We start from the raw sequence: 26,587 nt of genomic DNA on the forward strand, positions 1-26,587 counted from the left end.
GTATTTTGGACTTGTGTGGCACATTTAGAGAAGCACACAGATCCTGAAGAAAGACTGAAATAGATGAAAGCTGCAGATAAGAAAATTTTATGTAAGCCAAGTGTATGAGTTTCTCTAATCAAGTCATTGGCATCATGTAAATGCCAGACACCATTTATATACAGCTTAGATACAGCAGATGTTGGCATTTCAGCATAGGTTGCCCTGAGAGAAAACTGCCCTTGAATGGAAGAGGAAGTTTACTGGCAGAGGAGAATGATTTTCTCAGTTAACAGTTATAACCCCAATAATAGAACTGTTTTCAACCAGAGGTTGCGGGGTGGGAAAGGAGGAAAGATATAATGATACCTCAATTCCAATCTAGAAAGGAGTCTCAGCTTCAGTTTAAACTGTGGCTGTGTGGGTTGTATACGTAGAACCTTCTCCTCCCTCTCTTCTCAAACCTCAAGGCTTTACGTTAAATGGAACAAATCACATCCTTTGTGGTTCTGCTCTGTTTGGTACAGCTGCTTGCTGCAGGTGGTGCCCTAAAAATATATTGTTTGTTTATTTCGCAATATAGCAGTCTGCAGAGTGGTACCTAAACGGGTAACAGCTCCCTGCTCTTTCTGTCAGTGAACCGAATGATGAAAGACGAAGACCTCTGCCAACCTAGCATGAAAGGGCCCAAATAAGGGGCGCAGGTAGCGCTTGAGGCTCAGCTCCTGGTAAGTTCCATTTTCTTTGGATTCATGAAGCAAAGCTGACAAGCAGACTATCTGTCATCAGAGCCTCTGACCAGGTTTCAGCAAAGCAAAGCCAAGCAACAAACCACCTTTGTTGGGAGAATCATTGTGCTTCTCTGGAGATTAACATCTGTAAGCATATAGGGTCTAAAGGGGAAAAAAAAAAAAACTGTAATGGATCACAAAAGGAAAATAAAATTGAAGATTAATCTCAGGTAAATGTTCATGTAGATTCATTTAAACAGAGCTTTCAATGATTTTTCATTCATAACTTAAATGATCAAATAACTGTCACAGCCACACCGGCAGGGCACTCAGAGTTAATCCCGTTTACGGTTGTTGAACACAACACAATAACTTATATGGGAAAATGTTTTACACACTATAGTTAAAATAATGATACACAAAATCATATTTTCATTGATACTATTCTAGATGTTCCCCATTGAATGAACTTTAAAAAACACCCCCCCAAATTTCAAGGTTTATGTGAACTAATTTGTATAGAGGGAACACTGATGATAATGCGTCATGCCCATCAAACTTTGGCAAGGCATTGTTTACTGTAAAAATCTTAACATCAATGGGATTGTGATGAATAGATTTTACAATCTAATAGATGAATAAGTAAAATGTAACACTGGAAGGGATTTTCTAGAAAAAGCTTGAGAAAGATTGACTTACAGCAATCAAATATTTCTCTAAAATTCAGTGATATAGAAATGCATTGGATTATTAACGTGGATGGAGCCGTATTTGCAGTTAGCATTAACCAAAAGAATCATGTGAGAAAGAACTCCCTCATTAAGTACAATACAATATAATATTATGAATTGTTAGGAGAAGAATAGAAGTGAGAAACATATGTGTATGAAAAGTTGTGGTCTTGACTCAGAGGGTTACTGCTTAAGAGGAATTTAACAATGAGTGGGAGTCGGGACAGATGTAGCCATGGAGCTGCAAGGACTGGAACAAGCAAGAGAATAATGAGGACTGGGAATCATACACCCAGTTCTGTGGAAGAATGTGTGGGTTGAGAACAGTAGAGTTTAAAATCCTATTTGTAGGACTGGTAAAAGCAAATGTACAGAAGGAATATTACAGATGGCTCTTTTTCTACTGCGTAAACAATATTTAGCTTAAGTGTGTTTGCCCATAGTTTTATTCCTTTTCACTCATGTATAACACACTAAACAATAAATTATCCCTTGTATTATAGCTATCATTATAAATCATCTTTACATCCTTCTTTTGAGAATGGCTTGCTGTTATTTGAAAACACTAACGCATTCTACTATTATTATTCTACCACTGTGTGTAGAAGTTCCTGTGAAGAGGAAATTGCCATCAAAGACTTATTTCTTAAAAAATTTTTATCATAGTAACTGATCATGAGTGGAAAGACGTCTTAAAGGCAATGATACTATATATGACAAAGGAAGATGGTAACCTTTGTTCAACAGCTTGTCATGTTTTTCAAAAAAATACTTCATTTTACTATATTTTATATATTGATACTTTATTTCTTTCTGAAATAATTTATGACTAAAATTAAATATAAGAAATGGGATTGCACATCATTCATTGTACAGTACTCTATGGAAGTAATTTAAATCTAATTTGTAGGACTGGCAAAACTTAAATCTAATATTATTCAAGAAAACCCAATTATTAATGATTTGTTGCAGGCTATAATCCTCACTACCATCTTAAATATATTGGTATTTTTATTCCATGATGTTTCCAAGCATTCTCGTAGATCAAGTGATATTATGTTTTGGGGGTAAGCAAGTGCTTCAAACATTACATATAGAAGCAGATATTGCAATCTGATGATAATGGTTGATATGGGATAAAACTTGCCCCCATGTAGGCTGGTGTGTCGATACACTAAATAGTATCACACTGGATTTAAGAATCACAGCTCTATCCGGGGAGTAAGTAAACTTTAGTTCATTTTTGCACATCACTATGAGTTAGCCTGACTAAATAACAGTGTTCTTCGGAACAGTGGAAAAAACTGAGCTAAGGAGAAAATAAATAATACCACTTTTATTGTTTTCAAGGCAATTTCTTAGACATTATCTCATTTAGTTCATAATTACAAAATAGTTTATTATGCAGCTGGGTGTAAGATTTAAGGATTGTTACTCCCAGACTGTGAATATTTTACCTGATATTTCTGAATTTGCATGTAGAGAATACCAGTGAATATTAAAGGCAAAAAATTCTTAGATTTAATTTGACTTTAGAGGCTGTTCAAGTTCTTGTACTCTGCTTGTTCCCAGACTCGCAGAACTGCTCACCAATTTACAAGGGCACCTTTCAGGAATAAAGCAAAATAAAATAAAGGGCATGATAACTGATTGTTCAGGGTTTATTTTTACCAAAACTTGATTGACATCTGTGGATAAGACATTAAGGTGTTATGCTCTGAAGGGATAGTGTTCAAATGAATTTGTTATCGTCTAGAGGAATTGAGAATAGATTAGAAATTTAAACATGTGCCCATTTCAGAAGTATCAATTGGTCTTGGTATTTCTTACTATTCAGGCATAAATCCAGTTGGGGTTCTAAACTTAGCTTGTGGAACATGGTTTATGTGTTTTGGAGCACTCAGTTGTACCAAGAACTGTCCTTTCCCGATTCTATTTACTGCCTTCATTCTCTTAATTAAGCAACTTTGTCCATTGGAAAAATCCCCTGTTCACAATTGTGATTTGGTTTTTCTTCTCATATATTTGTGACTATTTGTATAAACTATTCTGATGTTGCAGAAAGACAAATCACATTTATTTCCTTTATTGACAAGCAAGCCTGTGTATCTGAGTACCCAAGAGAACTAGAGTTGGAGCACTGTGTATAATATTTGAAGCCAAGCAGCAAAGCTGTTGAACCATCCTGGGAGCTAGGAAAGAAACCGAGTGCTTGTCATTCTGTCCATTTCCATCGCAGACAACAAGCAGTTTTGTGCTAAGAAGAAAACTATTGTACGGTTTTGCACATTGGACTAGAATCAGATGACTCAGTTTGCAGTCCTAGCTCTATGCCAACTCACTCTTCAGTGTGGAGATATGGTAGGCACAGTATAAGTACACAGATACAGTATTTGACCACAGGTTAGTTATGTGACTGACTAACTAGTCACATAACTATGTGCTTTACCCTGCAGTACTGGAAGGGAAATGACTCTTAAGGCCCAGAAAGGAGTTGGTGGAACAACCAGAGCTATGGTACCATCTTGGCATATAGTATCATCTTCTTGACCAAACACCTTGTGTTTCTGAGCAATTCAGGACATTTGAGGAATCAGTAGTAAAAGAAAAGGGAAGGGACTAATATTGCTGGTGAAAATTTTGAAAAATATATCCACCTTGGCCCTACCTCAGGCCTAAGGACAAAAAACTTCCAGAAGTATATTATGTTTATGGTAATCCTTTAAACAACTGGATAAGTAATTCCTAGTCTCAGCTAGTGTTAGCAACACTGCTTTAGGGGAATCGGTAGGGGCCCCAAGGGGACAGGGGACATCCCTGTCAGCCCTCCCCGAGAATTAAATGCCTGCTCCCCACTCTGTGGCTGTCTCTATGGACTGTGGGAGGGAGGGAGGGAGGGAGGAAGGGAGGGAGGAAGGAAAGAAGGAAGGAAGAAAAAGAAAGGAAGAAAAGGAAGAAAGGAATAAAGAAAGAAATAACCACTGCTTTAGAATAGTGGCTTCCAAACATTTCTCTTCCCTCATACCCTGAAAGAAATCCACTTGAAACTAGGTACATTTGAAATTCACATTTGATATTTTCATCATTAGTCTAAATGGCTTCAAAAGGGCTATTTATTTTGGCATATTATAAATATTAATATATTTTAAAGATACATTATTTATTCTTATAAATATATCCAATGAAATTTGAATACCACTATGATGTGAAGTTCACTTTCTTTCATGTAAAAACACATGTACATACTCTTCTATAACAATCATAAGTTTTATGTAGTTCCAGTTCCCACAGAATTTTTTCCTAATGTGGTATGTTTATTTACTTGGAAGTTTTATATTGATCATTCTATCATATTTCTCTGTACAACTATATATAGTTATATATATATATACACACACATATATATAAATTTGTATGTGTTAAATAGAATATGTATAAATTTAAAATTGATCTTTCTTTCCCATGTCCATAAGGCATTAAGTGTTAAAAATGGGCCTTTTTTGACATTTAATTTTTTTTTTAGCTTTACTGAGGTATAACTGACAAAATTGTAAGATACTGAAAGTGTACATTGTGGTGAATTGATATACATATACATTATGAAAGGAGTCACACTATCTAGTTAATTAACATATTCATCACCTCACATATTTCCCTCTTTTTAAGGGGGGGGTGGTGAGAACATAAAAATGTATTCTCATTTGAGCCATCACCACAATTATTATTTTACACAGTAGATCAAAACACCATAGTCTATTACAAATGTTGATCAAAATAATTACGTAAAAAATAAAATTTCATTTGAAATGCATTTCTGATTAATACTAGAATGAGGCAGAGTTTAGCATGAATTCTATTCTAGTTGCTTTTGTTTTAGGTTTAAGCATGGAAAAATCTTGTTCTTTCAAAAATAGAGAAGTATTAAAGGCCTTTTGTTATAATGACATCACTCAACTTGTGCAGCTTCTCCTAAGTTGGGTGCCACATTTACATATTTACCTATCAGAAGAATTATTTCAAGTAATCTACCAATTGGCAAATCTATGAGGTTTTCCTTCAATTATAATGAAAGCAAAGAATTGCCCAGTTTGCAACAGCAATTTCTGGAAAGTATACAAAAAACACCACCAAGATATAATAAACAGCCATTATGCTTGTAACTCTTTCTCATAAAGGCACCTAGATTAATCTGGTGTATGTAAAATATGTGGGAAATATTATGGAGCTGCAGGTCTGGCTAATTTAGTTTATGCAAAATGGTGGCTCCAATAACATAAATGGCTAAATCATTTTTCACTGTAAAACAAATCAACCAAATCAAACTTACTTTTTGTCTTAAAAAAACTGTCTTAATTTTTCAACTCAAATAAATGTAACAGAGAATATCCACATTGCAACCGTTGCACTTCTGAATGCAGCAGTAGCTGGGTATCAGCTCACACCATTTCTCCCACTCGTCCCTTTAAAATGGTGCAAGTTCACAACTTAGATTTAATATTTACCGCTTTAATAGCAACGTCCTAGGCTACGTGAAAATCGGAACCCAAATCTTTGAAAATCAACCTCTGTGGATAAGTGTTTCCAGATTATAGGAGAAAAAGTCGGCGTGAGCAATAAGGCCCTTTACTATCATATGCATGCACCACACACTTCAGCAACATCCAGAGAAACACCATGTGCCTTTCCCAGCACAACCCCAAGTCAACTTGGATAAAAGCAGTCAAAATGTTTGCAAATTTCTTCACCAGTGGTATTCCTAGGCAAGTCTTAGCAAGCCAAATGGCCAACGTGTTATATATCATTAACTGGAAATAATTGGAAACATCTGTGACTCTATCCATCTGAAAGGCATATATTTTACTTTTTAAAGTTTTTGGGGGCTTCCCTGGTGGTGCAGTGGTTGAGAGTCTGCCTGCCAATGCAGGGGACACGGGTTCGAGCCCTGGTTCTAGGAAGATCCCACATGCCGCGGAGCAACTAGGCCCGTGAGCCACAACTACTGAGCCTGCGCGTCTGGAGCCTGTGCTCTGCAACGAGAGGCCGCCATAGTGAGAGGCCCGCGCACCGTGATGAGGAGTGGCCCCAGCTTGCCGCAATTAGAGAAAGCCCTCGCACAGAAACGAAGACCCAACACAGCCAAAATTAAATAAATAAATAAATAAATTTATTAAAAAAAAAAAAAGTTTTTGGTACCACGATATGTTGAACAATGGTTTCTATCATTTCCTGCACTCTACAGAGTACAGAGTTTTATGAATAGGGAATAGATATAACTGAAGCTTAAACTGGACAGTGAACCTATTTTTTGGCTATGAACAGGGCACCAGAAACTTTTCTAAAGTTTTCTTCCCTGCTAATTTGTATACAGTTTCTAAGCCACTTTTAATGGCTGTAGGAAAGAGTAAACTTATTTATATTTTTACCAACATCTTCTACTGATCTCTTAAAAAAATTAATAGTCAACCTGCTATGAACTTAGAAGTGTGTCAGAAGTAAAGGAAATAAAGAAAAACAAAGCTCGGCAATTTTGGTTGGAGAAGTTCTTATAAAATTTGGAGATACTGGTCCTCTGGAGGTAGCTGGAGAAGAAAGGGATTAAGTATTTGCTTTTGTTTTCCCATGAATTATTTGGAATTTTAACATATGTTTCAAAATAAAAAGCTACTTCAGTTAGTACAATAGAAGTTTCCCTTAATGATTCACTTATTTACATTTCTTTGTAAAACATACTCCCTCTTCATTGTGTTGGTTATAGGAAGTGAGGTATAATGTGTGTGCGTAACAAACATGAGATATATACACCTCCCTTCCCCTTACCCATGGGAGACATAGCTAATTAATCACGACATTCTTTGCTACTGAAGAGAAGTCTGAATTTTGGGGTTTCATGAATCTGTTATCCATCAGCTGATGCCGGCATGCAGATTTAAGCCTATTTCCTTTCCTTGGTACCAGAGAAAAACTTAGGACAGCATGTCCACCTTCCCCATTTACTAGCTAAGAAACCTTGGGAAAGGCTTTTAATCTGTTCTGCTGACCTCACAGGACTGTTACACAAGTGGAAAGATTAAATTCATTTTGTAAACTGTACAGTTGCAATCACACATTGTTTGAAGAAATAAGATTAATTGTTTTGTAATGTAAACAGCACCATCTCTGTAGTTAATCTCTTCCTTGGCTCTTTCCATACATATTTAGTTTATCTATTTTGTAAGTGAAGATTTTTTTTATTTTTGATTTTATTGAAACTATCCACACCTGTATTCCCTTTGAATGTGATATCTGATCCTAACCAGAAGAAAATGCTGCTGGAGAAGGAGAAATCTCGAAATCTCACACCTGGCTCATCATTATGGTGCTCTGGCAGTCCTTTCTTCTCGGCTGGAGTCTGTGTGATTAATAACCCCTCTTCCCAATTATATGGATATAATACTCGTCTTCCTTTGGCTGGAGATGGGAGATACCTTATAAATGTGTGATGCAAATGGGGGCTTCGTGAATGCTAATTTCAAAATCAGCTAGGAGTTGATTGGCAGAAAACCGAACAACTGGGTGACAGGTGTGCTGGGGGTCAGGAATCTGTGAAAGACAGGCTGAGTGAAGGTGGAGAAAAAGAGCTAGAGAGATTTGGAGTTAAGAGCAGTAGCTGGGACAGCAGCGGTTTATGAAAGCAGATCTAAGCCAGATATTCTGGAAGAGAGGGCAGCTTCAAAGGCTGGTGAAAACAAAGAGAGGTGTGGGAGTTTAGCTGACTTCACAAAAAGCAGGATGGAATTAAGACGCCAAGGTGATGCCATAAACGGCACAAACGTATTCTCTGTGTACCACATTCCCGAAGTGTGCCTGTCTGCCCCAGGTTTGTACCCTGAGGAACCACGCCCATTTCTGATTATGACAGCCTCAAGGTCAGAGACGCTGTCATTTGTTTCTCTAGATGCCAGCAGGGGACATGCACCCAGGAAGTGTTCACCGGACTGGACGGAACTAAACATTGGATTGCCAGGAAGATGATTTGGGTAACACGAAAAGGGGAGAAGCAGAGATTGGAGCCACAATTTCACCCCTGAAACATGCCAGCAGAAGTGATCAGGATGACTGTAGGAACATTTAGTGGGAAGGCTTCCAATAACTAGGCGGAGCACATTGTTCAAGATAAGCCCCATTTTGGTTTGCATTCTAAAATTCTAGTTAAGATGTGCTAAGTTTTCTGCATAGCAAATGCTTTCACCCCAAGGCCAACTAGACAATAACAAGCCCAAAGACAGAAAGTGTGTTGAAACTTTTCCAAAAAACTGGCTTGGGTTATCTGTTGCTGACTTACTCTCTCAGGTGATCCAGTCAGCATAGTAAAAGAACTAACCCAGAAAGAAGAACAGGTGGAAAGGGGAGAGGTACGGATGCCCCATCCTGTGATGGCCTGCTCAAACGATTGCTCCACTCAACGGGGGGCAATGCAGACAGGAGAAGTGAGAGCCAGTGGCTTGATATATTGGTCACATCTGCTCTTAGGGACACTTCATCCATCTTCTTTGCACTCTAGCCACTTTGCCTTTACAGATGGTTTTTCCTTATGTAAAAATATTTTTTCTTTGGGCAGTATGACAGACTCAACACATGCTTCCGTGTCCAAATGTATTTCTTTAGCAAATTATCTGCAAGCCAAAATTTTATGTGGGGTTTAATAAATCTGTGAATATAGTTTATACATACACACATTAATTCAAATAACTCTCTAAAATAGTCACATATACCTATCCATGCACACAGACTATATGTTTACATCATCCCTGATGCATAAGTGGAAGTTTTCCAAAAATTCTGGGTACAGTAGAAAGAGGGAGTTCCAAGGAAGGAATATTATCTCTAAAACTCCTCTCTAACACATATATGAAGGCATTTAATCTGTCGCCAAATACCAGAAATACTTTACTTTTCCCATGTGAGAATGAATACTTCACCTAAATGAATTTTAAACAGTGAAATGACTACTTCCATCCCATCAAATCTATCTTTACTTAAAAATAATCAAAATGAACAGTTTTAGAGTTTCAAACTATTAGAGAAAGGTTTTTTTTGTTTTTTTTAATTAAGAAGTGCTTCAGCTTGGACATATTCAAGGGAGATCACTCAGTGCTTGAGCCAAGAACATAATTCAAATATTGTGGAAATAATTTATGCTATTCTTCAAATATTTACATTTCTCCCTCCTTCCTGACCGATTTGTGATTGTGTAGGACTGTGTGTCTAGCTCTGGACAATGAACTAGGAGCAATGATGAGCTTCTCCTCCCAAGGAGGAGCATTTTTGTGCCAATGTAGACACTCCAGATCTATCCTTGCTCTCTGGCATGGCAACCCGTGATGACTGAGATAGTGGCTGTGCCCCTAGCCTTGTTTCCTTAGTGACAGTGATTGGTAAAACTTCCTGCCGACCCATGAGAATAAACCTTTGTGGTTTTTAGTCACAGAGACTTGGGAAGTGTTTACTAGCACAGCGTACAAAGCCCATTGTGATTATATATGTGTGTGTATGTATATGTTTATATACATATATTCCTCATTTAAAAAAACTAATAACTATCCATTAGTTACATAACCTAATACACACACTCACATAGTTTCTTTTTAAATTCCAGAAGAATTTTATGTGAACCAATTGGTGCCATTCTACCCAGAACATTTTATTTGAGAATAAAATAAAGAAATAAGAAAATATACGTAGATCTGCACATACACAATCTGTAATAAATAAATGGAGACATGTATAATAAAGTTGCCTTAACTTTATGAATCCCACAAAAGTATGCATTTAGCTTTAGTGAAAGTTCTTCAACAACAAAGGAGTTATTTATAACTCCAACTGCCTTTTTATAGAGGGAGGGTTCTTCATTGGCATAATACTATGAAAAATAAGGGCATGATAGTCTAGAAGTGGAATTTATAGAAAAGCTGAATTGTTTTGCAAAAGGTGGGGGGGTGATAAAAAGAGATGGATGGTACCTAGGGGAAATCTAAGAAGCAGCTAGGGCAAAGGGAGAGGGGAATTCCCAGAGTTAGCAGCACAGCCAGAAAGAAGCACTCGGTCCACAGCACAGCCGGGTTTAACCTGACAAATCCCTGTTAAAAGTGGCACTGATTAGGAAAAAGCACAGAGCCACATTTTACCCACGGGTTGCAACTGTGTGCACTGAGTTTGCACAGAAATAAAACGGTTCCGGAAGCACTAGAAGGAGTGGTTGGCTGTCAACACTTACTGCGAGGACAATCTGGAGGGAACTGTGAGCCACTTCTATGTACTGGTACTCCAGAAAACACCCTGAGACCGTGATGTAGCGATGGTCTTCTGGGGCCCAGTCTGGGGCAGGTGTCACTGATGTCACCGTACATCCCGGTCCATTCTCCATCCACCAAGATCGGTGCATTGAAATATTAAAAGTCAGGATAAGGTCTGTTTCCTGCAAGAAGGCAATTTATAAGGATGAGAATTACTTCGTAAATGTTAAGTTCGCTTATTCGGACTGACTTGCTTTTGAGTTTCCCATTTTGAAATGTGGGTTTTTTTCCCCTCCCCTTGCTGTATTTTATAGGCAGAAAGGTAGCATCTAAAGTCAGACTGTCAGTTCCACCTGAAAATTATGTCTATCGATGTCATTTATGAAGGTTTGCCTGACTGCAGTGATACAAATAAAAATACTTATTAGTAGAATTGTCAGACTTACATTGTTACACTGAGAAGTCTTAGCTTTTAGGGCTTGTAAATATTACAAAGGGAGTGTTTTAAACTATTTTTATCAAGTGCAGTTCATCTTCAGTCTGCTATTTTCCTCTCCCTGAGAATATTTACCTTTTGCACATTTTAAATGTTAAAACTGTACATCAGTTTGGAAAAATTTAACACAATAATGTGGTTAGTGGTTAAAATATGTGAGAACTTTACTTAATAAAACACATTATTTCTTGTCCCCCCCCCCACTTATTATTATTTTAGAATATCAGGACCTTTTCAATCTTGCCAACTCCTAATATAAAATTGGTCACAATACTTCTTAGAAAATATCATCAGCAAATTATTGCAGGGTGAAAATAGTTAAGTCAACAACTCTTTAAATGAGGTTCAGCATGTTAGGTGATGTGCAGCTACAAATGGAATGATGGTAGTTTCTGCACTAGCGACCTTGAAATCACATACACAAATGTGGAGCTGTCAATAGCACAGTGACGAATGTTGTTTTCCTGGAAGAGAATGCATCAAACACATCCTAGTATTCAGCAAGTCATGGGGGAAGATTCTAACAGAGAGGATCAATGGTGGAAAAGGAATTATTTCAGTCTCAGTGGTAGAACCTCAAGATAATAGATGCCAACTACTGTCACGCCAAAATGAGGTACCAGATTGACCAGGCAGATCCTGCATAGGAAATATTAAGATATAGTCACTTAAACTGAACATATGAAAGGGCTGAGCATAAGTGATCAGGGAATTTGGAGACTGGAAAGAGCATTCCTTTGGAGAGAGCTATGTTATGAGTCTCGTCATCTCCATAAAGTGGTGGTAAGGGAGTGGGTAAGGTCTCTTCTCTTCAAGCCTGTTGAGAAAGGCTTCAAAGTATCCCTTGGAACCTGGGAGATACAGCAAACTGGTTTCTGACTCAGGCAGAATAAATCTCAAAATAAAGCCTGTGGCTGGAGCTACCTACTAAGTGGCCAAAAGTGTCTGTTTTTTATTGCATTAGTTGATTTTTGAATAGTGAACCAGTCTAGTATAAATCCCACTTGGTTGCGGTGTGTAATTATTTTTGTACATTGTTGAATTCATTTTGTTTGAAAACATTTTGTTAGGATACTTGCATCTATATTTGTAAAAGATAGTGTTCTTTTCCTGTATTGTCTTTGGTTTTGGCATTAGGTTAATGCCACCTCATAGAATCAGGAAGTTTTCCGTCTGCTTCTGTCTTCTGGAAGAGATTGCAGAAAATTGGAATAATTTCTTTCTTAAATGCTTGGTGGAATTCACCAGTGAACCCATCTGGGCTTGGTGCTTTTTGTTTTGAAAAGTTATTAATTGAGATATATATATATATATATATATATATATCGATTGATTCAATTTATTTAATAGATATAGGTGTATTCAAATTTCTTCTTGTGTGAGTTTTGGCAGATTGTGACTTTAAAGAAATGTGACCATTTCACCTAGGTAATCAAATTTGTGGGCATGGAGTTCAGCTCTATACTGAAGTCTGTCTTCTCTACTACAGCAGCTAAAATAAAATTTATCTTGCCACTTTTAACAAGTTTCCAGTGCAATTTTTTTCTTAACAGCTCTCATGTCTTTCTCTTACCTGGTTTGCTCTCTTATTTCACAGAGTACATAATTCACTACTTTCTTAAGAATAGGTGAATGATTTTAAGTCTGAAGTGTTTTTACCCTACTTTTATATTACTTGACTGATATTTTGGATGGATATGTGCTTCTTGGTTGAAAATCTTCTCTCAGAACTGGGTGGCCGTTTCTCCATTATCTTCTAATTTCCATTATTACAGTTAAGAAATCTGATATCATTTTGTTCCCTGTAATTTTTTATGTAACCTGTTTTCTTTCTTTTGGTTTCTTGCATCTTTTTATTTTAAACAGTGAAATATTTCAAAAACATCAAAAAGTATAGAGGATATTATAATACCATTATACCCACCACTCAGTTTCATTAAATCTTATGTTATATTTGCTTAAAGTCATTTTTTAAATAAAATTTTATACATATAAATGATGCTTCCTCTGTAGTCTTCCTAAATATGACTTGCCCCTCTCTCTCCACAGATAGTTACTATCATGATTTTGGTGTCATTATTCTCATGAAAGCTTTTTGTAGTTTTACTGGATATTTGCATAGTTAGTAATAATATAAAATGCTGTTTTTTTAGGTTTTAAAATATATATATACTCTGTAACTTACTTTGGTTCCATGTTATATTTTTGAGGTTTATTGATGTAGAAAATCTTTTTAGCTTCAAGTTCTGAAATTCAGTAAAACAGTATCTTGATGAGTTTCTTTTTCACTTGGTTTGTAGAGCATCTGGAGGGACTTTCTATCCAAGAGCGCTTTCCTTCCATTCTAGAAAACAACCTACATTATATCCTTAATTGTTCCCTCCCCTCTACTCTTTTGTATTACTGCAGGAAACTCCTATTAGTCAGACATTTGTCTTTCAGGATTGATCTCTTACATTCTTATTTTTTCTTTCATATTGTTCATATCTTATATTTCTTATATTTCTCTTTACTCTCTTGGAGATTTTCTTTACCAAGTCTTCCCAAACTTATATTGAACTATATCTTTAATTTTTAATATTTGGAACTTTTAAGAGCTAATTCTTCTCTAATCGTTGCTTTTGTATAGTTGATAAATTTGAATTGTTTCTTGGCTATAAATTTTCTTATTCTCTGCATATATAAGTATTCTCTGAATACTTATTCTTTTAAAATTGTGTTTCCTACGTTGTTTTTGCTTTATCCAAGTTACTTATTTTTACTACATAAGTAAACAGATAAGTAGATAATATTAACAGTAATTATCAAGGATCTACTCTGTGCAATAGGCAATGTTCCTACCTTTATGAGTGTTCATTTTGGGGTGGTGTAGATGGCCAACAAATACATGAACATATCAGAATGTCTGTGTAGTGATTAATATATGCAGAAATATAAGCTCAAGTAAAGAAATAGAATAACCAAGAATTGGGTGATGGGGAGTGTAACACAATATTAAATATAATAGCAAGAAAAGATGTCTCATTATTTTGTATTTGCACGAGTTCTGAATGAAGTGTAGGAGTAAAGAGAGCAGATACGGGGAAAAGCATTCCAAGCAGAGGGAACAGCCAGTGGGAACGCCTGAATAGTTTCTATTATGTTTACTTTTGCCTCTGACTTTCTTGTTGGAGCTGTTCCTTAGAAGTCTTTCACAAAAGTTGTCCTTTCATACCAAAGAGAAACTAAAACTTGATTGGCAGTTTGTCATGCATTAGTGGGCTGATCAGCTGGTATCCTTCACATATGATGACTGAGCAGGGCCTTCCACATGCTAGGTCTGTAGGGATTGGTAGGACTTTGTTCTGGGTCTTCCACTTTACTTATGGGGTACACATCAGACCACAGCCTCCTTGGGCTGAACTGGGGAGGAGCTGATGCCCTTGCTACATAATATGCAGGCTTTTTTTGTCAGCATACAGTATTTAATTTAATGCTCACGTATTCAGAAACTTAAGGCATGCCTGCCTGTGCTTCAAGAGTCTTACCAGTCCAGAGGAGAAGCCTCGTTGCATAGACTAAAGGAAGCGCCTCAGGGCAGTCTAACTGCCCCTTGAATAGATTATTCAGTTCATTTGCATTTGCAATCCTGTACCTCACATACACCTTCCACTTCTAAATCCTGACTTTTCCAAGGGTTTTATGGGTCAAATCTGTACATTGGAACCCACTGCATGATCATAAGTTTTAGGTTTTTCCATTTTGCTATGTCACTTGCTAATCCTCTGTCTACTTTCTGTCTTCCAAAAACTGTTGACACTTCTTGTCCGTTCTCTTTTTACTGTGTGTTATCATTTTTTTATTCTTTAATAGCACTTGGTGGAGTTTCAGGATGAAATGTAAGTAAGTACATATATTCAACTAGTGATCATTAACTGGAAAGTTTCTGGCATTATCTTACATTCTTATTTATTTTCTTGTGGACATTTAAACAAAAGGTCTCTGTGTAAGCATAAAATAAGGCACACATAAGCATGGGTGCCTTATTTTAAGCACAAAATATAAATTCCTGCTTGTAAAATAGACAATAGAAAGGTCTCCTTAAGTCCCCTTAAGTGCAACAGAAATTCCTGAGTATGACCTGCTCCATGCATAATCAATAGGTTATTTAATTCTCATATATTTTGTAATTTTGAGTTCAAAATTATAAGGACTTTTGAGACAAAGAATAAGTCTTGATTGCACAAAATAAGGCATAAAACCACAAACCAAATCTTGTATATTATCAATGAAGTCACACTGAAAAGGATACAAGATAGGCTCAGAATTGTAAGATTAAAAAACTTTTATATCTAAAAAGACTTTAATAATTATATGTTCAGAGTAGTATAGTGTAATTTGTATCAATGTATTTATTCATCTCTCTTAGTAACTCTTCATAAAGTTCAGATTAAAGGACCCCATTATTGGTCATGTCATTTTTCAAAATAGCAGGGTCTGATATATTACATGAAAGCTGTTATTAGCATTAAAATGTTGTTTCTGATGGGGTTGTATGTATTCAGGGCAACACAAGAAGCCTAATTGCTCAACAAATAATAAGCATTTGATAATTTTAAAAAGACGGTTGAAAAGTAAATGAGAAAATGATACTAGTAATGTCTGAGAATTTCAACAAAAAACTACAATTTACTTTCACAATTTATGGCATTTGCTGCATAATCTATTCTAATAGTAAACAATCAATTCGATATTGCAAAGATTAGAAGGTGGAGGTAAGAGTGAGAAGCTTTCAGTTGCAGTTTAAAAAATCTGAAATATTTTCTTAAATTTCTGGAGTTTTCTATTACTTAGTTCTTCTTTTGAAATAATAATATTAAAAATTGATACTGGGCTTCCCTGGTGGCGAAGTGGTTGAGAATCTGCCTGCCAATGCAGGGGACACGGGTTCGAGCCCTGGTCTGGGAAGATCCCACATGCCACGGAGCAACTAGGCCCGTGAGCCACAACTACTGAGCCTGCGTGTCTGGAGCTTGTGCTCCACAACGGGAGAGGCCGCGATAGTAAGAGGCCCGCGCACCGCGATGAAGAGTGGCCCCCGCTCGCCGCAATTGGAGAAAGCCCTCGCAATAAACGAAGACCCAACACAGTCAAAAATAAATAAATAAATTAATTAATTAAAAAAAAATTGATACTCTCGCCTTTATGGATTGCTTAGTATCTGAAAGTCTAGAAACTATGCTTCTTAGTAAATGGTATTAGGTTATAGTTATCAGTATAGTTACTAACAAATATTAATTATTCATATACCATATGCAAAACACTCTACCAGGCCATGACGATGAGAAGAGATGTAAGATGCAATCTCTAACATTACAGGACTTATTGTCTCTTTTGGAGGGCAAGGTATAGAGATAAAATGTAACAATAAAAGGAAGCATTTGATAAGCACCTAATGAGAGGTGTGGACAATCTGTGTCTGGGAACTCGGAGGGTGTGATGCCTGTGGACTCTGGTGGGGCAGCCTCTTAGAGATGGGAACTCTAGCTGGGGTTTAAAATAAGAGCCAGGTTAGATAGGTCCACAGCCTGGGGGAAAAAGACCATTTTAACTGGCGTGGACCAAATAATCAAAATTGTAGAGCTAAGAATACTTGTGTATTTAAGGACAAGTAAGTAGCCTTATTTTTATGAGATGAGAGTTTTTAAGAAGGAGTAGTGTGTAAAATCACTTCAGAAAGATAAGTTGAGGACAGTTTGGGGAGTGACTTAAATGCCAAACCAAACATCCTGGCTTATTGAAAGATTTTTGATCAGGGACAGGACATTGGCTCTATCAAACATGAACAGAGATATATTACAGAAAACATAATCAAGTCTCCTGTAGGATTGGGGTGGACAGTGCAGGAAACATGTGGTGAGACCAGTACAGGTGCTGTGTTAAAAATAGTCACGATGGAGGTGATCACACAGATGCTATAAAATCCAAATACTTCATCTTAATCACCCTAGACTATTCTGCTGAGTTCCCTAAGTGTCCAGGGAGGTGGGACCAGGATCACCTCAGAGTAATACTTTATATTATTTTAATACTCTCAGAGTAAGAATGGGAACAAGTCAACATTACATTAAAACATACTTCTGGTGCTGATATTAGAGGAATGCCAAGCAAGCACATTGAATGGTAAGAAGCAAACTTTAACAACAATAAAAATACTCTGGAAGGTCGAAATATTTATATTAATAAAAGCATATGTATTTAGACATTGGGACTAAGAGAAGTAGTTAGAAAACCCTGTGATTGAATGGCATCCTTAATTAGCTGAGGATGCAGGAGTTGGGGTAGTGAGGAAGGCTGTATTTGACACCAAGAATCACTTATTCTCAATGAACTCTTTTTTTTTTTTACAACCAAATATACACTGAGTTAAATTTTATAAGATCATCAGAAAACATTGTGTTATATCTCATTGCCAATATCTATATGTGGATACTAATTCATAGGAAATTCTGAAAAGTTCTTTAAAATTATAATCATTCACAGCTTATTTCCAGCTGGTGAACTTAATATTCTAACCTTAAACATAGCTGTTTTCTTCTGTTAATACATGCTTAAATCTATGCAAACCTGCTCACACATATAAAAACCCTAATGCCAAATTTATCCTGGTAACACAAGAATTAGTGAAAGCAAATCATATTGTTCAAGATGCCAGGAAGAAGGAGCTAAGAAAATACGGTTTTGAGAAGATAACCAAAATTACAAATGCACTTTATTTGACAAGTTGAATGAATGTTGCATATACAGGAATGCAGCCTAGAACATAAGGAAGTTCATATCTACCAACTCCAAAATCCAAAGATGTAATTCATCCTACTATATGATAAACTTAAGAAAAGTAGATGGAACATCAAAAATATATTTGTGCCCCTACTTTCTTCTAGAATCCTCAACTATGGGTAACTTTGGGATTTGGCTGATTATGGATCATAATTCAATATGACACCATAGGTAGTGTTAACTCCAGTTCCTGGCTCATGTCTTTAGTTATTCAAGGAAAAATCAAGAAAATATTTCTGTGAGCATGCAAAACATTACAACCATTCCTCTAAAATCAATGAGGAAAATCTGATATTTGGATTTATAAAATCTAGTTTTAAAAACAAAACGTGTTTCTTCCCACTATGTGGAAAGATTCACTAAAGATTTAGTACAAAATGTTTCAAGTTCATTGCTATTACATGTTTTCATTGTTTCTTGCCTGAAAACAGGTTTCTCATGTCTATGTTGCAACAAAGGCCATTATTTCACTTTTCTAAGTCTTATCCTAATTGCCTCCTTAGTCCAGATAAATGTTTTATGTTATTCTACAACTGGTCTGCACCCTGAGCATTGTTGCAAAAATTACATTTTAATGAAATCCTCCTCAATACTTCTTATTAACATCCTGCATTTATCTCTGTATTTAAATTAATATTTTGGGCTACCCCCTCTAAGCTTTTCCTGATTAATTCCATTCCTTTTTTGAGATCATAATGTTATAACTGGTGTGCGTGTGTGCGCGCGCGCGCGTGTGTATTATATATATATATATATATATATATATATATATATATATATATATATATATATATATATATAAATTATCTTGGTCCGTTGTTTTCTTCTTGTGGGAAAGGGATATGTTAAGCCCCAATATCGTCACTGTTCCTGCTTAAGAAATGCATACTAACTCTCAGCTAGAGAAGAAAGTCTGCGCTGGGAATACAAAGAATTTTGTTTCAAGGTGATCCTTGTAATGTTCTGAAAGAGCTGTATGGAAGGAAGGAAGAGGAGGGAGGGAGGGAAAGGAAAGGAAAGATTGAAAGGAAAAGAAAGAAAGAATTCAGTAAGGAAGCTGCCGTGCTGTTAAAGTTAATTGAACCTCCAGGCTCAGAAATCTTGATTATTTTTTTACTTCCAAAGTTAGGACTCATCAGCCATGAGTGGGATCTAAGTTTGGCAAAATGAGTCTTCTCTCCTCTCTTTCACACCCTTACTAGCATATGCTAGAGGCAGAATTTTCTCAGCTGGTTACAATAATGAAAGATCAACTTCTCACTGACTTTATAGTTTTCTATGTACTGAAACCTCTTCAGGCAGCTTTTCCTGCTGTTTTCTCACTTTCTCATTTGTTCCCACCCTGCAGGTATCTTTTCCCATTTTGTTAGTGTTCCTTTCCCGTCTAAGAGCTTTGAAAAGTGATCTGCATTCCCTCTAGGGACACAGGGACACAAAGAACAGGTTAGCTATTTCAAGAGAAGATGTTACTGCCATTTTGGCACTCATCTGAAGCCCACCATTTCCTTTGCTTCTAAAGTACATTTATGTGGATTTTTAATTGGCATGGAGGCAGAGGTGCTGATGATACTGAAGGCTTGGTGACATTTCAGGAACACTGAAACGTTCTCCTCAATGGTTCCCCACCATTACTGCCAGTCAGTATCCCACCTATGTGTGCAGCCCACCCCCGGTCCTGACGCTATCATTTTCCCAAAGTTGGAAATGCTGACTTGGATAGTATCTTCACTTGCCTCCAAAGATTTTAACTTGTCAACTGAATTGAATTGGGAGCCCAATCACATTTTGATCCATACTTCAAAATGTCTCTTAGTTAAATTTATTAAATGCTAATAAAGTTTTATGTCCTTTCCTTTCTTCATTCATTCTCTGGGAGAGAATAATTCATGGGAATATGACCCAAAATGGTAGCAAGATGGAGATAAGCCAAGCGTTAATGTCATTGATGCTGGACTTTAGAGAGCCATCTTTCAGTTATTGAGAAGGACCATAACTAGAGATGCAATGAAATACTAATTAACAGAAAATTTCTCTGTAAAACCTCTTAAATCTTTTCATTTTGAAGATAAGTGTATCTGTTAGTTCATTATAAATTATTTAACTTACTCTTAAGTTTGAGAAAATATATATACTGCAAAAAGAAAGGAAATAAAACTTTTGTATTTATTACCTAGACTATGCCTCAAGGACACTTAGAAGGAGAGATTATTATCCTTATGTAACAGAAGAAAAAATGAGGCTGAGATTGCATATATAACTGCATCAAGTTATTTTTATTAAGGATGAAACTAGGTTTCAAACCTATTTTTTGTCTGAATGCATGCCTTCCCACTAAACCTTGCTGCCTCTTAAGGAAATTCTCTTGGCCACCTAATCAATCATTGCCAAAACACCGTATTTGGTATTCTTTAGGAGGATGTTATAGAATAAAATACAGTGGACTCATAATTCATACAATTTATTTTAAAAATTTCTAAATGCTGTTCAGAAACCTACACAGCACTATAAAAGACCTGGACATGTCCTCTTTGGTGGTTTGCTAACGCTAATCCAAAATTCATTGTACCCTGAATTTACAGTAGAGGTATATTAGCCATGCATTTAGATGAATGAGCTTTTAAAGATATTTTAGTTGTACTTTATTCTCATGAGAGATATTTTTTAAGTGGTAAGATTTGTCTCTTGTCTTGTTTTATCCTGGCAAGTACATAGATCAATACTGCTTAGAATTTGTGGAGACAAATATAAATAAACCTCTAAGTCTAAATAAAACACCTTTAAGTATATGTACCTATTTCCTTTGGATTGCTTACAAAGAGCTCTTTGCAGCTTTTGTAATGCACAAGTCCAAGAGGCTACTGGTGGAAAAGTCACTGTCTAGAAGAAAACACTGAGATACAGAAAAATACTCATCATTACTTTTACATAGAAAGAACACTTAGTTCCTCTGTCTCCTTTACAAAGAAGGGATATTCTTCCCCGAAGTATAAGAGGACACAGAAGTAGACGTTGGGAACACAAATATGGGGAAGAAACAATTCAATAATTTTGTTACAGTGGTGAAAAGGTGAGGATGAAGTGGGGTGGTGGGCAGGAGAGTAGTTCATTCTAGAAATGGTGCTGATGTTGCAACAGCATCAGTCACAACTCAGTCCTTCTTATTTAAAAGATGTGCTTCCTTCCAACTCTTTTTTCCCCTTCACTTGCCTACAGAAAGGCATCATTCTCTATCAAAATATTCTTTTCTATTTATTGACAGTTCTCTTCTTAAGAGTACCGAAAATGAATTGAAGTCTTGCGAAAACGAATAGTTTAATAATTCCCCATCCAAAAGTTCATAGCCATAAGCCAAGGGGCCATTTGAATTTACATCTTACACCTTAGCATGTCCATTGTCATATAATCTTAAGTTATAGGTGGATTTTGTTAAGCTACTTCAATAAAGGAGTAATAAAGTAACCAGTTGTTTTCCTGCAGTGGACATAAGAATTGTGTGACATCTAATCTTCTCATTCACTTGAGGGATCTTTTACAGTCTCCTGGTCAGACTGCTTTAGAGTTTGCATCTGAAGACAGACACTGACAAAACTGCATCCTTTGTCCAAGGTACTTGTAGGGTCTAAAAATGATGTCCTGTGAGGAATTTTGAGAGAATTTAGGTTGAATTGTCTGGAAAAGACTAAAAGAGATTCTTATAATTGCCTTCAAATATTTAAAAAAATATAAAATAATCAGACGGATCAGACTCATTTATATTTAACTTCAGGGAGAAGCCAAAGATTCAAGCTGATGAATTTATCTGGGAGGTAAGGCAGACAATCCTCAAAAGATTAGAAATGCTCCCAGAAAGAATGGGTGGTGTTCTGAGTAATGAATTCCTGTAGCTAGTGGTATCCAAGCAAAGGCTGGATGGTCCTTCAAGAGTGAAGGCTACACTCAAAACTTACACAATCTCTTCCCTCAAAATGATTCTGTGATTATATGAGTAGAGAGAAACTAAAGATCATATATGACATGACTATCCATTGCCTAGGTTTATTCAGTACCACTGAAATAGGGGAATGTAAACTTCTGAGTATATCACTCTGTCTAGTTCATATGAAATGACTTAGAAAAAATAAGCTGTAATTTTAAATCTACCAATGACTAGTTTATGCTGAACTGTTAATAATCTGCCTCTATTGACAGCTACTCATGTTAGCTCTTAAATATACTGCACTATGCTGTAGTTGACAATGATTATATATAAATTCTCAGCACCAGGCACTTAGAGAATCTCTTTAGAAGTATCAAAATCACTTAAATACTCTTGTGAAAAGGAGCAATTTTAATAGTTTTTCACTAATCAGTGATTGTTCACAGTTAGAACCAAGAGAATGACTTGAATTTATACAATGAATCTGAAAAGGTTCCTACAAAACTCCAGCAATTTAAGAATTTAATCTAGTTAGAATATCATAAAGGTTACTTCCATTATAGAATATAGCTACATGGGTTTTTTTTGGTTTTTTGTTTTTTGCTTTTTGGGGTTTTTTGAATTAAAAATTCCTTTATTGCTGAAAAATGCTCACCAACACCTGAGCCTTCAGCGAGTTGCAATCATTTTGCAATAGTAACATCACAGACCACGGATCACCACAATAAATATCATCATAATGAAGAAGCTTGAAATATTGTGAGAATTACCGAAATGTGACACAGAGACACGAAGTTAGCAAAAATAGTGCCAATAGACTTGCTTGATGCAGGGTTGCCACAAACATTCAATTTGTAAATAACACAGTATTTGTGAAGCACCGTAAAGCAAAGCACAATAAAACAAGGTATGCCTGTAATTAAAGATCCTACATGTTTTTGGGGTTTTGTGTCTTACACCTGTGTTCATATTTAAAACAAAATTTTTTCTCAATGTTTTTGTCAAACAGATCCCACTAGACCACCATGTTTGTTTTTCTCAAGTTTGTTTTTCCCCTATGAGAAGATCTCTTCACAAGCAAGGGCACCAATGGCATTTCTTTTTGGTGAGTCTCTTAAAAATACATCAGAGAGAATTTTCAAGCACATATTGTGAGTTGACCCTCTGGGTACTCATGATGTCTCTCATTATCAGCATCAGAACATTATTGTCCTACCCATGGCTGGATGGTTCCTCAACATTGATAAAACTCTACCATGGAATATCATTGACCAACTTTGTTGATCACTGAGCATGTTTTATTAATTTTTATTTTACATTATTCTACTGGGTTTTCTTCTCTGTGTAAACAGGCTTTAGTCTTCACTAGCTCTTTAAAAGCACCATCATCAAGCCCACTTAAAATGATTGTCCTTTGCCACACCTGGCCTTGTCTCTCCACCATGGTTTCAATAGACTCTACTGCAGTAAGCGTGCATCAGAATCACCTGGAGGGCTTCTAGAAACAGGCTGCAGGGTGCTACGCCCACAGTTTCTGATTGGTAGGTTTGGAGCATGGCTGAGAATTTACATTTCCTAACAGGTTCCCAGATGATGCTGATACTGCTGATCTAGGACCTCACTTTGAGACTCAGGGCTCAACCAGCATGCCTCATACTATTTGCCAATTATCACAGCTAGAGGCACTTAACTCACACATCTTGATTCTGCCCCGCCCATGTAGGAAGGAATACAGGCCTTTCATCGGTTCAGTACAACGTAACTTTACCACGGATTTGACGTGGGTAGCAGAGCTGAGCCTTTGCTGAGTTTTCCAGCTCCCACCCTTCAAGCCTTCCTGGATTCCTTGCTGGACACACTATTTCTTCTGAGACTAGGACACTTGGATTTCCCGTGCTCAGTTCCTTCTGGAAGCTGAAGGTGAGCAGTTAAGTTCACTACCCACATCTGGGAATCTACTTGGTTGCCTTCTGGACATTTGTGACCCTATGCTCACTCTGGCATTTTTGTTTTGCCTGCACTGATTTCTTCCTGTGGCTTGCTGTTAAGACTTTGAAGTTTGCCTTTTCTGTGCCGGTGAGTCTAGCGTCCTAGGTCTGGCATTCCGTGGCCCGACTTCAAATACCCCAGGCTACCTTCGTCTCTGCTTTTCAAACGTCGATTATTTATTCAGTTGAATAACGTTGTTGCTCTTCCTGTGACTGCTGCCTATTCTTTTGCTCTCTTGATTTCTATATGTGTTTCCAGATCCCTCAACCCCAAGCTCCATCTGCCTCATGCTCTGAGACTCAGTGCTGACTTGGTCTTTTTCCTCTATGAATAATTACTTTTCTGGTAAGATCATGCAGGTTGGCTGGAAGGTTCTAATGTCACCTACATGCATGACTTAAACTCAAGTAAGTCAACTATATTTTTTCCTTTTTAAACCTGTGTCAAGGAGGTCTCTGGGCTTGTTATGCAAAGTGTAGTCTGCAGACCGGTGGCTTTCAGCATTTCGGGGTGCTTGTTAGGAGTGGTGAGCCTCAGGCTCCACCTCAGATGTACTGAGTTAGAATCTGTGTGTAACAGGAGCCCCAGGTGATTTTCATGCACATTGTAAAGAACTGATGTATGGTATAGAGGCTACAGGAGGAACTGCTGCCACCTGAGACTAAATGTGACTCTCAACCTTACCGATCATTACTTTTTCCAACTTCCTTATCACCACTGATGTAATTTTACAAATCTGTGTTGGGTGAGTTTCCCACTGACGTGTGAATTATGACCAACAACCCATGATTCTGCAGGAACCCAGAGTCTCTCTGTGTACATCTCACATTTGTTGTTTCTTGGGATTTCTCTTGCACAAAGCCTTTTCTATTATGTCAACATACCAAAGGAATATTTCTTCATGCTTTTGGCCATGATCCGATGTGGGCTTAGATGACAGGCAGCCTGAGGGTCCAGGGTGGATGAATACCACTCAAGTTCAACAATAAATTTTAGGTGCTTAATGTAATGCTGGCCCACAGTAGGTGGCCATCCAAACATCTCTCATCAGCATTTATTATGGAGAAGATGTTACCGGTAGGTCAGGCTAGGTGAACTAACTCCACCCCAGAGCTTCTGTGGTGGGTGGGGCCGGCAGGACTGGCCTGCACAGTGACCCATCCCTAAAGGAGCCGTGCTTCAGGCAGTGACTGAGTTCACAAATCAGGTCCAACCATTGCAGGGCGGGGGCTAATAAGACACATACAGAGTGTCAGAGCCTCAGTCGAGACTGCCTACCTTCAGGATAGGGCTACACCCCAAAAGGAAGAAATGGTCATGTTAACCTGGAGACCCAGGTGGACAGGCCCTTATTCATAAGCAGTGCCACAGAAAGAACATGGGTTCTATCAATAGAATCCAAGCTGGGTTTGTGTGACCTTGAGTAACTTTAACCTTGGATGGTCTTCTTAGGCAAATGTCGAGGATCTAATAGAGGACTCAGATAGTAGATGCTTAGTTCAATGGTCGTTACTATTATGTTTATTGTAGGGGGAATCATATTCTTTTTTTTTTTAATTTTTATTTATTTATTTATTTATTTATGGCTGTGTTGGGTCTTCGTTTCTGTGCAAGGACTTTCTCTAGTTGTGGCAAGTGGGGGCCACTCTTCATCGCGGTGCGTGGGTCTCTCACTATCGCGGCCTCTCTTGTTGCGGAGCACAGGCTCCAGACGTGGAGGCTCAGTAATTGTGGCTCACGGGCCCAGTTGCTCCGTGGCATGTGGGATCTTCCCAGACCAGGGCTCGAACCCGTGTCCTCTGCATTGACAGGCAGATTCTCAACCACTGTGCCACCAGGGAAGCCCGGAATCATATTCTTATGTGAGCCTATGGACCTGAGGGCTACTCCAGGTTCTTTGAATTCTGACCGGATTGGTTGGAAGGTTGGGTAGCTAGTGTAGTTCAGGATCCGAGCAGAAGGCAGCATGCGTGCTCAAAGCACAAGTGCTTAGCAGGGTATATTGGAGGACTTGTTTTTTCCCTTTCCTCTTTTGTTCTCGTCTCTTGTAATTTGATGACTATCTTTAGTGTTGTGTTTGGATTCCTTTTTCTTTTTTGTGTGTATATCAATTATAGATTTTTGGTGTGTGGTTACCATGAGGTTTTGGTATAGCAGTCTATATATTTATGTGATTGTTTTAAGTTGCTGATCTCTTAATTTCAAATGCATTCTAAATATCCTTCATTTGTACTCTTCTCCTTTCACGATTATTTGTTTTGATATTATTTTGATATTTTACATCTAATTGTTCTGTGTGTCCCTTAACTGCTTATTGTGGATACAGATGATTTTATTACTTTTGTCTTTTAACTTCCCTACCAGTTTGTGTGTGGATGATTTCCTACCTTTACTGTAGGTTTGCCTTTACCCATGAGCTTTCCCATTTCGTAATTTTCTTGTTGCTGGTTGTGGCCTTTTCTTTTCTGCCCAGAGAAGTTCCGTTAGCATTTGTTGTAAAGCTGGTTTGGTGGTGCTGAATTCTTTTAGCTTTTGCTTGTCTGTAAAGCTTTTGATTCTCCATCAAATCCTAACGAGAGTCTTGCTGGGTAGAGTGTTCTCGGTTGTAAGTTTTTTCCTTTCATCACTTTAAATATATTGTGCCACTCCCTTCT

The 26,587-nt window shown here is 37.2% G+C and overlaps 1 protein-coding gene across 4 annotated transcripts in view; it reads right to left on the reverse strand.

Annotated features, from left to right (window-relative positions):
• The window catches only part of NKAIN2 (sodium/potassium transporting ATPase interacting 2), a 994,258-nt gene that overhangs the window by 144,933 nt on the left and 822,738 nt on the right, over positions 1-26,587 (reverse strand). For all 4 annotated transcript variants that reach the window (XR_451808.2, XR_009005207.1, XM_057527951.1 and 1 more), the window contains one exon: positions 10,695-10,895. Coding sequence is in view for 2 of the 4 variants with exons in the window: in XM_057527951.1 (XP_057383934.1) it covers positions 10,695-10,895 (201 nt within the window). In the remaining 2 variants the exon portion in view is untranslated. The remainder of the gene's footprint in view (positions 1-10,694; positions 10,896-26,587) is intronic.

Source organism: Balaenoptera acutorostrata, chromosome 14 (genome assembly GCF_949987535.1).
Source record: "Balaenoptera acutorostrata chromosome 14, mBalAcu1.1, whole genome shotgun sequence".
Lineage (NCBI taxonomy): Eukaryota > Metazoa > Chordata > Mammalia > Artiodactyla > Balaenopteridae > Balaenoptera > Balaenoptera acutorostrata.